The sequence below is a fragment of the Mytilus californianus genome, unplaced genomic scaffold (genome assembly GCF_021869535.1).
Source record: "Mytilus californianus isolate M0D057914Y unplaced genomic scaffold, xbMytCali1.0.p SCAF_4, whole genome shotgun sequence".
Lineage (NCBI taxonomy): Eukaryota > Metazoa > Mollusca > Bivalvia > Mytilida > Mytilidae > Mytilus > Mytilus californianus.
Window position 1 is genome coordinate 52,712,989 of NW_026262690.1, and position 14,486 is coordinate 52,727,474.

The 14,486-nt window shown below is 32.6% G+C and overlaps 1 protein-coding gene across 3 annotated transcripts in view; it reads right to left on the minus strand.

Moving 5' to 3' along the window:
• Positions 1 to 1,163: 1,163 nt before the first annotated feature.
• Positions 1,164 to 14,486, minus strand: part of LOC127738234 (uncharacterized) — a 43,462-nt gene continuing 30,139 nt past the window's right edge. For all 3 annotated transcript variants that reach the window (XM_052249410.1, XM_052249408.1, XM_052249409.1), the window contains 4 exons: positions 12,180 to 12,368; positions 10,211 to 10,368; positions 5,110 to 5,224; positions 1,164 to 1,389 (listed from right to left, as the gene is read on the minus strand). In XM_052249410.1, the coding sequence (XP_052105370.1) occupies positions 1,253 to 1,389; positions 5,110 to 5,224; positions 10,211 to 10,368; positions 12,180 to 12,368 (599 nt within the window). In that variant the 3' untranslated portion in view covers positions 1,164 to 1,252. The remainder of the gene's footprint in view (positions 1,390 to 5,109; positions 5,225 to 10,210; positions 10,369 to 12,179; positions 12,369 to 14,486) is intronic.

The window sequence follows — 14,486 nt, forward strand, 5'->3', positions numbered from 1 at the left end:
ATACTATATATAAAAACATAAAAAACAAGGTATTCGGAAAAAAAATATTTGTTAGCCGAACTTGTATTTCTGTTTCAGTAACTAAGACTGTTCTAACCGGTCGAGTTCTTAAGCTTTTATCCGACGAAAAATTTCAGTAAGTAAGGCTCATTTTGATTGTGTTTTAAAGTTTTCTGCATTGTAATGCCGTTGAACTATTGTCTCATGTTTGGTAAAGAACACCGAGCGATCACAAATACCTTTATTCTGACACATACATATGTTGCTGCATAGAAATGAAAAGTTCACAAAAGGAATATTGAGATAATCTCTTTTTGTCGTAAAATTTAGTTCTCAGCCCATCCTTACTATCAATTTATAGATGTAAGTCAAAATATGAAGTAGATATAACTGTATATGCAGTGTTACTATTTGTTTGCTCTTCTTTTGATATGTTGCCGATTGCTACCAAATTGTCAATCATAGCATAACTTCTTCACATCTTCGTTTTCTATTGTTTTCTTTGAATACTCCTCATAACAATTATTTAGCATGTTTGATAATTTCAAATAAAACAATTTTTTCTCTTAGTTTCCTATAAATGCTTACATCAACTTCATTTTAACTCTGGTGGATAGTTGTCTCATTGACAATCATACCACATCTCTTTTTTTTTAGAGTGAGTACAAAACATCATAATGTTTTAATTGTTAGTAGAACGTGGACACAATATTGAATGGTTGCTTTAATACTCATTTCACTCCGATTAGCGTTATCCCCAACTGATTGACTGATTGTTGCTTATTTAAGACAAAAAGTGAATAATATATAGATGTCTTGAAATTATTCGTTCATTTATCTGAAACACGTTTTTTGCTAATTTTATATTTCCGTATTTCTGTCACGTAGTGTTTTAGCGATATTTTTTAACATTGTCATTAAGCGGGAGGTTTAGCATGGCATGAAACCACCATTTTTATCTGAAAATGTCCTGTACAAGTTAGGAATATGGCAGTTGTTATCAAATAGTTCGTTTCTATGTGTATTGGCGTTTGTTTTTGTTGCACTTCGGTGTTCCTGTGGTTCATTTGTTTTGCTCTTATAGTTGATGTGTGTTCCTCGGTTTTTGTATGTAACCCGGATTTGTTTTCTCCTAATCGATTTATGACTTTTGAACACCGGTATACTACTATTGCCTTTATTTATAATTATAATCATATAATATCACAATCTATAATAGCCTTCTCCTCTATTTACAAATATCCGTTTTTCTTTAACATATCATCTCAGAGTTTATAATTTCAAAATGACATTCTTCGATATTTTCTACAGCCATTGACATCTCCACTGGTGTATGCTTTTTCAACTTCAACTTGTTGCTCAACGGATTAGGCCAACTTAGATAATAGTCTGAAATATTGAAAAATAATGTGTAATTGTACTAATCAATAAAAAGCGATTTAACAAAATTATACTTTAGATACAAATAAATTGTATTTATAATGTTTAGACGGCTGTCACAAATCACCAAAGTCTTCATAACAATATAAGTTGTGACCGGTGACCAATTGTACCGAATATTTTGTTTGTGTGTGAATCGTGTGCATTTATGTACAAACGCCGGCCAAAATAATCCTTCAGTGAGTACGATCACACACACAACACCCCTATCCTTAAAAAGGGAAGAGCTTATAACAATGACATGTTGGCAAATATTCTAATGTCTATTTTTAGGTATGATTCTTTCCTGTTATGATTTAAGACAGTGATATTGCATTTCAAAAATCTATATTAACTAACTATGACCTTGAACTTAGGCCCAGTGACTTCAACATCATTAGGTATCTGCCTCACATTATATGTATATGTGACCACATATCCAAGCAAGGTTGCAATGCGATATTAAGTATATGATGTAGTACCTTGAAACCACTTTCATGCTCAAAGTTTGGTCTATTTTAAGTTACTTTGACCTTGACCTTAGACATATTGACTTCAAACCAGACAGGGTCTCCCTTTCATTATATATGAAACCATATATCAAAGTAAGGTTTCAAACCAATTACAGATGACCGGCCTTCAAAAATGATCAAATACTATGCCGTATAGAAGACTCATATGATAAAAAACCTGTTTGACGGAAATTGAAACAATTAAAAAGAGAAAAACAAATAGTCTGATTCATACTACAATAACAAACAAAAATTTAATCGTGTCAGACAGCAACCAACGACAACAACTGGTTTTCAGATTCCAGTCTTGTGACAGGCACATAAAGAATGTAGCTGGTATTACAGGTTTGTGAGCGCTCAACCCTTTCCTTACCTGCGACATTAGTGTTACAGTACAGCTAAAAAATTAAGTGTGAAAATCAGTTGGAAAGGGCTTTGCTAAAACGCTAATAAATCAACCATGTTCTCCAAGACTTAAATGATTATTCAGTACACCTTCAGCGAAAGTAGTGCAAATACCTCATACACAGTCTAAGAAAAGTTTGACCTTGTACAATGCCAACATTTAAATATCGGAAGGAGGTAGAACCAGAAGTATCAATACCCGGATAACAGTAAATTTACATTTGCTTTTAGTAACTATGACCTTGACCTTAGACATAGTAACAACATATAAGTATCGGAAGGAGGTAGAGCCAGGAGTATCACAGTATTCCACAATGAATACTAGGACCTTTATTGGGGGATGATGTTTATAAACTAATCAAAACATAAACCATAATAAAGCCACTGGTCCTGACATCATCTGGCAGACAGAATATTAAAACAAAACATTGATATATGTACAGACATCCTATCTTTAATATTCGCTAGATCATTAGAAACAGACAAGGTATCATCTGAATGGAACCACGCAAATGTGACACCTGTATTCAAAAAGGGGTTAAACACCATCCAGGTAATTACAGACCTATATCCTTAAAAGCATAACTTACTCGAAACATATTTTTGCCAGCAGCATGATGCCAAAACTAGTAACCAACAACACTTTATGAACTACAACATGGAGTTAGGGCAAAACGATCATGTGAGTCCCAAACATTCTCTCTGATACATGAATTATCACAAAACCATGACAAAAACATACAAACAGATCATATAATCATGGATTTGCTAAAGCTTTCGGCAATGTACCACACAAAAGATTACTATACAAAATGTTATACTTTGGCATATCAGAACAAATCACAAACTGGGTTGAATCTTTTCTTTCAAATAGAACTCAAGCAGTACTTTTAGAAAACATGTAATCTTCAAAAATACCAGTCACATCAGGTGTCCCACAGGGTATAGTGTTAGAACCAATACTATTCCTAATTTACACCAATGACCTTCCAGAATACATCCAACATAGCCGAATCAGATACTTCGCAGTAAAATCTACCGACACACTGAATCTCAAAACGACTGCCTTAACCTTCAAAAAGATCTCAAAACTGCCATAAAACGGGAACAAGACTGGCGTATGCCTTTCCACACAGACAAGTGCAACATCATGCATATAACAACCAAGAGAAATTCCATCCACTTTTACTACAACATGCATGGACACATATTAAAATCAGTAAAACAAACAAAATACTTAGGTTTCACAATTTCTTAAACCTTAAAGCCCAATCACAAACATTTAAAGTACAAAAACAGGCGGCATAGTATGCATGTAACAGACATCACAACACCAGCAGTGTGTTTCAGATGTTATACACCATGAATTGGCAAACTCTACAAGAACGCCGACTAAAAAAAAGACTAACAATTTTTCACAAAATTGTGATTGAAAATATTGCCTTTCCAAAAATGTATTACATCAGAGTCAGTATGTGACGAGATCCACTCATAAAGACGCCTTTCTTTTTTCAAACCATTAAAGACAGGAACAAAATATCCTCTGACATAACCAAAAACACCACTACAGAAACATTCAAGGGTGCACTCACTCACGATGTGCTCCTTGATACTAATCCACACCTGGAATAATCAGGCAATCATGTTTTATCTTAAATAAAAATAAAAATAAAAAAAGATATATTGAAAATAAAATAAAAAAAGATATACTGTGGATTCACTTATTTTCGTGGGTACCAATTTTCGTGGATTGCGGAAAACTTGCCTTTTCGTGGATATTTGATTTTGTGGTTTTGCAAAAGTCTTCATAAACCCTTATTGAAAATATGTAATTCGTTGAACATTGAATTTCGTGGTTTACATGTACCCACGAAATCCACGGAAATTGGTATCCAACGAATAATAATGAATCCACAGTATTGAAAATACAAAAAAAAATATAATCTAAAAACAAAGAAAAATTATTGGTAATATAAAAAATATATGACCAAACAAAAATGAATAATGATTTGATAACCTACGTTTTGATAACATTTAATAAATTTAGAAACATTAACTAGGCATGCGCCGGAAAGTAAACATAAACACGTTGATGGTTTTCTGGAAGAAATAAGTTTGAGCATTTGAAGGAATATTTTGATTGTGAGTCAGCGGTCAAGTTTACACACCAATAACCTCTAGAAAGAAAGTTTATTAAATATAATTCTCAACCCAAATATTGATTTTTTCTTTCAATTTGTACTTTCTTGGAGCCCAAGGATCCCATTTATGTGTATCGCGCACAAATATACCACAGTGAGATCTACATAATGTTTACATAACTGATGTTTTGTCATGGATGGATACCCCATATCCTTTGTTTTTTCTATTATAGTTACATAGTTACGAAAGTAGTTTTGGAAACTTGTAGTATTTACAGGTATGCAAATCGTACACGAATTATTGAAGTATACTTACATCTATTATTCATATACATGTATATATTACTTTGACGAAAAACCAAAAGTCTTGTTTGCTGTACTACTTTATGGTGTTTGGTGCAGTTTAATGAGATTTTAATTACTTTAAGATATTGTATATAGCAATCATAAGAGTTTCCTCTGAAGGATTCATCTTGCTATTATTCTTAAGTCTGGCATAATCTAAATCAAATAGCCATCTTAAAAGGTTTGAATGAACCATTGTTTGTGTCTACATAAATAAATTAAATGTAAAAAACACTTTGGGTAAATTATGCAAAAAACTAAGTTGTATCCTGAAACATTAAACTTGCCTTTATAAATGAGAGACTCAAAAAGATGTTTTCCATTTGAAGTCTTCATAACTCTGAAAAACCGAGGGTCTGCTTTGTCAGTCCTTTGAACGTCCAGTTCTAAAGTGGGGAAAACCTAAAGAAAGTAGAACATAAATGAGTTATCAATACATCTTCTCAAGGATTCTGGACTGAAATAATATACAAACCGAACAGTTTAAGGTCTCTTGTGTACCAGGTTGATTTATCCTATGATGGTCGTTTAATAAGACTTTCTAAACATGTATCTATTATATTTGTTAATCAATTTTGCAGAATGCATATTGAAATTTAGTGTTATTCTTTCTTTTATTGTCAGGCAGAAAAGGTAATTTATGAATTTGTTGCATCCTTTGAAATGTTAACATTGAGTTCAAATATGAATTACATGTATTGATTGAATCAGATCATTAATCATATCCATGCACAAATATTTGAACAAAATGATTGCTAAATTAATGGAATTCTCTGTTATTACTGCTTCACTGGGAATATAGACGACAAAAACACATGTACAGTACCTATAGTTAATATCGTGCATATGTTGACCTTGATCTCCATTTTCAAAAATTTCAAAAATGAAAAATACTTAAAAGGATTTACAATTAAACGAATCGAGAATTGATTATCCACATGTCCAAGTATAGCAGATCCAATTATAGTTCATTATTTTTCCTATTATGTAAGGTTGATTTAACATATATGGTCTATAGTTTAAAATGGTCTATAGTTTAAAATGTTTTATACACAACTCAAGTAAAACATTTAAAAATTACTAAATGACAAAGTTCATTTGTTTAATCATATAGTGTGTACAAAATATTATAATTATGTTATTTCCAAAAGCGAATCGTGGATTAGGTAATAACATCTCCGGTGTAATAGAATTTAGTTTATATTTTTCAGATAGATCCTTTGATGTTTTGAATTTTTCACCTATTCCTTTTCAGATATATGACCAGGCATTCCCAATTTACAACAACTTTGTTATGTTACACGAAACCAGCAGATATTGTATTATACAACATTAAAAAAATCCTCGGGAGTGTCTACAACTTTGTTATGTAAGACGGGTGTATAAATGTGAGCAGTTCTCACAGTACCTCTGCAAAATGTACCAATTAAATTAGACTGAAATATGACCCCACAGCATATAGATACGGGAACTTGAACAAATATGAGATTTCATCCAACTATGGTCTATTTTATGGACAATTTTGGGAAGGTAATGTACCTTGATGTATACCTTTGTCAAATACTAGTAACTATTCTACAAGGCACAAAGTTCACTGGTTAGAACTTTTCAGAGTTAGATGAACTAAACTTGTACTCTATAAAAAAATAAGCGGAAAATTTACAAAGCTATACAACGAATTAAAATTTTGTGAAAAAAAACAAGGAAAATCTAATTATTTCCCTTTGATCATCTTCATATATATATATCGAATAATCAATTGTTGGAAAAATGCAAAGGTAACTTGTAAACTTTAAGAAATGTTCCACAAACTATACCCCCCCCCCCAAAAAAAAAAATCAAAGTGCTGGATAGCACCTGTGGAAAGTTTGCAACGGTAGATGTGTATTATTTAAACAAAGGTTGTTGATGTGTATTATTTCATATAGGTTGTAGATGTGTATTACTTCAAATAGGTTGTAGATGTGTATTATTTCAAATAGGTTGTAGATGTGTATTACTTCAAATATGTATTTAATCACAGCTTTGGTGTTTTCCCTAAACCATTGTCTCATCAACAATTATCAAAAATCACTGTTTTCATATGTTTGTCATGTAAAATTTTGATAATTTCTATTGCAACCTTAAGGTGGTACCAAACACCTTGACTAAAATTAATTTGGCTCGTTTAATTTTCATAAAAGTTTGACAAAATATTTACTTTGACCCTTTGTCAAAAATATAAAAATTTCAAAAAACTTGAACCACACACTTTATCGGAAAAATTTCATTGGATATATAGCAGTTTGACAAACGCTAATTTTTATCATTGAGAAGCTTAATATTTTCTTAACAATAGAACGTGATTAAAACGTTCAGCTGATTTTTACAGAGTTATCTCCCTGTAGTGTTATGTACCACCTTCAACTGTAGATTTAAAATAATCAAATATACAGAAAGCTCTGTTAATTTCTTTCTGTGCCCATCCCATGTAAAGGGCCTGTGATTAAGTATTTTTTATTGATTAAGGTCCTTCATATTTGTTTTAGTAAATTGTATTATTACTAATTAAGCAGTTAGTTTTCTTGTTTGAATTGTTATATATTGAACAAACTAGGACTACGATAAGTAGATTGTGTGGTTAACGGTTTTTTCCGACTTTTAAAATTTTTTACTTAATACAAGAAATAATTGTTACAGGATGCTGTTACGAAGTCTCCCAAACAAATCTCCCATAATTAGTCATTCCCATGGTCACCTGACATTGGGCAAAGTCCAGTACAAATTGGTTTGGTCTAGTAAAGTGATATGCATAAGTGACGCCTAGGGATTAACCCTGTATGTCATTCAAATCTTCTTGAAATCATGAACAGGAATATATATGGTTTAGGGGTGGGGATCTCGACCGTTTACAAGTTCTCAAACAGGATGGGGTGGGGTTGACCCCCAGGGATTCCCGCTATATTTCATTTGATTTGTTTTATGTCCCATACAAGGATATATATGGGTTAGGGGTAGGGATCTCGACCGTTTACAAGTTCTCAAACAGGATGGGGTGGGGTGACCCCCAGGGACTCCCCTATATTTCATTTGATTTGTTTTATTGTCCCATACAAGAATATATATGGTTTAGGGGTGGGGATCTCGACCGTTTACAAGTTCTCAAACAGGAGGTGGTGGGGGTGACCCAGAGGGACTCATGCTATATTTCATTTGATTTATTTTATTATCCCATACATGAATATATATGGTTTAGGTGTGGGGATCTCGACTGTTTACAAGATAAAAGCCCATTCTCAAATTGAAAGGGACTCAACCTATATTTTATTTGATTTGTTTTATTGTCCTGTGATCATTACTGAAGACCGCGTGTGTCTATCACTCACTGTTTTCAAGCTATAGTCATTTGAAAATTTAAAAAATAAAATCCCATAGGGTTCTTTAGAAAATCCCTCCCTTCTGTAGGCCCCTCAAAATTCCCATAAATAGACCCCAAGAAGAAAAATAATAAGAACTGAGCAAAAACAATAAGTCTCCAAACATTGTTTGTGAGACTTAATAACAAACAGTATATACGAATTTTGTTAAAGTCCGATTTTGTAATAGGTCGAGTTTGTCATAGTCCGATTTTGTAAAAGGCCGAGTTTGTTATAGTCCGATTTTGTAATAGGCCGAGTCTGTTATAGTCCGAGTCTGTTATGGGCCGAGATGAGATACCAGGTTACTTTCGATACACTCGGGCTTTTACGTCTTAAATAAACATTTGTAAAAATCGTAGTAAAAATAGCGTCGAAAAATGTTCATTCATGAAATATTTTAAACACGGTATTTACTTTCTCTTCAACCGGAGGACGGGAGGAAACCCCTGAAACCGGGATTATTGTACTCCCGTCGGGAGGTACACATATATGGATCTCATGCATGTCTGGGGAATACAGATAAAAGCATAACGTAGAAACTGCTGTCTCGTGTAGATGTGTATTGATTTTAATTACCGCGAAGCTCAGATCCGCGAAGTAGTGTTTGTGATAGCTATTTTCAAAATGAAGTTGAATTCATTTGAATTATCGATGAACATTCAGTACATTTCAATTCAAGCTGTAAGCTAATCAAAATAGAAGTAACTCAAAATTTCAAAAGCATCTTCCTAGAATTAGTATTCAAATACTAGTACTACATTATCTAGGAGTAGAACACACATCCTATAGTAAGATAGTCTGTCCAAATTCCGGTTTGAGGCCGATGCCTTAGGAAAGTATATTGCTATAGCAAGCTATAGCAAACTTTCCATAAAAAACAAATAATAAAAAAAAATGAAATGAATTTGTTCAACAACTCGTAGTTTTGTGAAAATTTAAAAATCAATGTCCTTTCCAGATGCATATCTTTCGTTTGTGTACATATCTTCTGCAAATAAATGGATCTATCATGTTCATTTTAAGAGGAGCTCGACTTACTTACCACATACTCTATATAGGAAATTTCATTCAAAATTGACTCAATGATAATTTTGTAAAGGAGAAACCAAAAGTTAGAATGATGTCCACATGAATTATATATGGTTTCCCAGTTAGAACGATTTTCCAGAGTTTACGTTTCCTATTATGTTTTCTTGATTGACGAATGCTCCTTTCATGGAGGAAGCTATTGCAACAAGGGTTCAAAGAAGTAAGGTTGAAGTCATCCCTTCGAAAATTTACGGATACCATCACTAGTTGTTGGTTTACCATTCTAGAATATCAGTGTCGCAGATGACCAGGGGTATGTTCACAAATGAAAATAACACTTGATAAATGTCGTGCGACCGAAGCGCTTTTCTGGATTTGCCATCACCAGGAACGCTATAAGAATTCAGCAGAAAATGTGGTAAGTTATATCTTTCTTTGTTTCTATACAAATACTTCAATGAATAAGTATAAATCATTCATATATACTGTACTACTATAAGAAAAAGAAAATAAAACCTGAGTCTTAGCCTGCAAAAGTGAGTAAAAATGTAGGTGATAACGTGTGACGGTTATGTGTGTGTAAACTGATGTTCTCCATTCCATCTGACATGTATGGGACGAAAAAAGGAGTTATATTGAAAACTGTATCTTTATAACATTGACGCCTTTGTCCATATGTTAGAAATATCTTATAATTTTAATGGTGGTCATCGCTTGTTAATAAGTTGTATTGTATGACAAAAATTAGGCATACTAGTTGTATGCACGAAATAAGCTACACATCAGATTACTTTGAAGGAGTTTTTTACAACTAACATTCGATACGAATAGATTGTGCTTTTGAGACGATCTCATTCAAAAACGATTTTATTTGATAGATTTTTAATTTTTTTATTTCCGAATTCATAATTTCATACCTTCTTAAAACGATTTATTTCGTGGATATTTTTTTCTTTCTTACCGTCACTCCAACGTTTGCACAATTTTTCGCCATAATGTATGGTCTTTGCTTTTCGAACTGGTGACATGATCGTAGCACACAGATGAACATGGTCGTTGGAATTTCTTCAGGTGATACACACATTTTGAGACATTTGAAAATGTAGCAATCAAAACTCCCTGTGGAAAAAGAATAACTTCATTTAAAAGTCCATTATAGAATATTGAGTCGTACAGGACGTTTGATAATATGTAATATGACAATATTTTATATAAAAATTGTGAAAATATGTTTTGATCTTTATTATACTTAATACTTCTATGTTTCTATAATGACCATTCTAAAATAGATAAATCTGAGCTGATCTTAAAAAAATTTGGAATGAAAGAAAGTTCCTGTAGCAAAATAGTTGTATGTTTGTATTTGTCTACTGCTATTTGTCACTGTTTTTCCTAAGAATTTCACTATTCATTCCAAAACACACTGGACTGACCTCTTGGTGTACGGCCTACATAAAGGATACAGTAGTTTATCGATGCTGAAATCTCGTAAATCGATTAGGAAGAGAAAATCAAGGCAACAAACAAAAACTGACCGAATCGCATGAACTCCAACGGGAGCTAGACCGGATGTGTCAACAGTATAAGCGTCAACAGTATAAGCGTCAACAGTATAAACGTCAACAGTATAAGCGTCTCCTGCTATGCGTGCATTACCCGACATGTGAATTCACATTCTGTCAAAATTTTACAATCGGGAATATGACACAATCTGTAAACTATATATCAGACGACTTTACTGGTATCTAAAGATCTAAGACCATACAAATATATAAGTTGAGACACCGACACATCGTATCGGTCAACAAATTCATAATGGTGACCGTGAAACTTATGTAGTGACGATTTCAGTCATTCTTCCTCATAACTCTGTTGGAGCAACTAATGTTTAAAGAGCACATCCTTGTTAATGAAGTTTTTAAAGTGTGAACATGCACGAGCGTAGAGAATTAACTGAGATATTTAAACGCCATACGATGGAGTAGAGGGTATGTTACTGCTGAAAAACGGGAATTTGGCGTTTTGAGAGTTCCGGATAGTAGCCGTTTTAATGATGAAATGGAAAGAGTCATATCACGTGAGATATTTTCTATGCATTCGCCTAGTTATTTACATATGCGAATTATGCAAAGTGTTGAAGCAGTGCATGCTTATATACAAAACTAAGTACTCTGTGCACGCTTTTTACATTTATTACGAATCAATAACGTATATTCGACAAAATATGTGACATATTACATTCGGTGTTTGTTGATCGAAAACTTTGGCTGCTAATTAACTTTCGTGATTTCATCATTTTTGTTTAATCTGAAGTATTATAAGTCTTCAAATAAAAGTTGAAAGTTTTGAAATCGCCCATAAATTCTGCTAAAAAGTCCAGATCTAGATCACAAATCGATTAAGAAGACCAATAAAGACAATAAACAAAAATGAGGAAATAGAACGAACCCCAATAGGAGCGATATATGGTGCTCCGACAATGTAAGCTCCTACTATGCATGCATCACCTCCATGCGAATTTACACTTAGTCAAATGTTACAATTGGGAATATGACACAATTGATAAACTTACAGATTAGACAACTATTCTAGTATCTAAATATCTTAGACTGCAAAAAGATATGTTGCTAATTAGTTGGTACACAGACATATCTTTTATGTCAACCAATTCGTGATAGTGTCCTTGAAACCGATGTATAACGCTCTGTTATAGTACAGTATAAGCTTTGAAAAATACTCTTAAATAATTGAAAAATAATTTATTTCTCAATTTCGTGAATTTTTTTTCAAGATAGAGTAAATTCAATCTGAATCTTGATCAATACATAATTTAGTTATCGTAAAAAAGACTAATAATTTGTTTTCGTGGTGTCAGATCTGTTCGACTATTTGGAAAGTTATTTATTTAAATACTAGTAAATGATACATACAGTAATCTTGTTTTTCACTGGTTAACTGTTCCATTGATAGATGTTGTTCAGGGTCAACTTTAAGGTAATAGTTAGTCCTAAAGCCATGTCTGATTCTACACTGATAGAGATTTTTGAACCTCACACATTTTACACGAGGAATGTAAGCTATTCTTTTGATAAAGCTTTTTACTTCAAGAAACGCACCACCTAAAAATATTTTAAGATCGGTATTAGACTATATCATATGTGAAAAAAATCTACACAAAAAAACTCTGACCATCATATTAACTCCTTTACAAACAGCACGTTCAATGTAATTTTGTAACCCTTAATAAATATTTTTGCCTACGGATCGCAATTACAGGATGAATATTATGGCTATGCCAACATATTAAAAGCAAACTACACATAATTAAAACGTTGAGGACATATGATAAACAAGAGTGGACATACACAAATATCTCATCTGTGTTAACTGTCTATGAATAAATAATATGTTTAATGTTACAGTCTATGACATGAATGTCAAACTACGTATATCGTTTATAAGTAGAGACCCTTAAGAGCCTGTGTCGCTCACCTGCATCTTCAACAATGGTCACTGTTTAGTACAAATCATCATTAAAGGAGAGTAACTCTTTTTAGTCTGAGTTAACTGACAATTTCAGTAATGTTAACGTATTTGTAGATCTTATCTTGTTAATCATTTTTCCTTTTTAAAGTTTCTATTTATCTATTAAAATTATAGTTTTCAAGATAATAGGCAAAAAATGCAACAAAAAATATTTACAATTATCATTAAATACCTCCAATAACGAATCAACTTTAAAATATTTCAGCCATATCAGCTGATTTGTAGATCTTATCTTGCTGATAACTTTTGCTATCTAAAGTTATCATAGTTTTCAAGATAATAGAAAAACATGCAAAAATTGGGGAAATCGTCATTATAGAGCAATAACTTCAATTAGGAATCGACTAATGATTTCGTTCATGCTGATGTATTTATAGATCTTGTCTTGCTACTCATTTTTGCCATTTAAAGTTTCTATCTGTCTATTATAGTTTTCATGATGATAGGCAAAATGCAAAAGAATGGGGAAAATCATCATTAAAGACGACGAGGGGGTTTTTAACGACCCTGACTACCCATGAGGGTCTTGCACAGTCGGTTATCATTAAAAGGCAATAATTTTAATGAGGAGTCGACTAGCTATTTTGGTCATGTAGATCTTGTCTTGGTGTTCATTTTTGCTATTTAAAGTTTCTATCTATCCTTTATTGTTTTCAAGATGATAGGCGCAAAAATGCCAAAAAAATGAGAAAAATCTTCTTTAAAGGCCAATAACTTCAATGATGAGGCAACTAACAATTTCGGTCATGTTGTCTTATTTGTAGATGTTGTCATGTTAATAATTTTTGCTCTCAAAGTTTCTATCTATTATAGTTTCGAGATAATAGGCAAAAATGCAAAAAAAATTATGAAATTCGTTGTTTAACGGCAATAACTCTTATAAGATGTCATCTGAGAGTTTTGATTTCAATAGCCATTATGTAGATCTCATCATTCTGAACATTTTTCCCTATCAGATTTTTTCTTTCTATAGCGGCTTCTAATGATAATAGACAAAAAATGCATTTTACCAATTTGTTATATTTTTAGCCATGTCGACCATGTTTGTCGACAGGCGGGGTCATCGGACATAATTTTCAAATTAGATACCTAATTGATAATTTAGGCCAAGTTTGGTTAAATTTGGCCCAGTAGTTTTAGATGAGGTGATCTTTTGGACGACGGACGACGACGGACGCCAAGTGATAGAAAATGCTACTCTGGCCCTTCAAGCCAGGTGAGCTGAAAATATGCAAAAGATACCAAAAGGGACAATGAAAAATAAGTCGAAGAAAAACATACAATAGTGGAAAGTTGTATCATTGGGAACCATACCAAATTCTCCTAGTTTTACTTTTTAAATTGCACGAGGAAAATAAATGACGAAAAGATAGTCTACAAAACAATTTACAGAAAACTAAAGAATGATCCACATAACCCATGTGCTCCGGAAGGGTAAGAAGATCCTTTTACACGTTTGGCATCCGTCGTGTTACTCATGACAAATAAAAAATCGTTGATAACTTTATCAAATGTACTTTGCAATCTCATTGTTTAAATGTGAAGCAATGAAAATGAAATAGAGGTTAAGGTCAAGTGACACCATTATAAGTGTATGTACTCCCTATAAATATACTGATTCAAAGTTATATTGAACCTTTTAACTACATTGACAAAAAATCTGATCTTAAATTTGAGGCAAGGCTAAACTA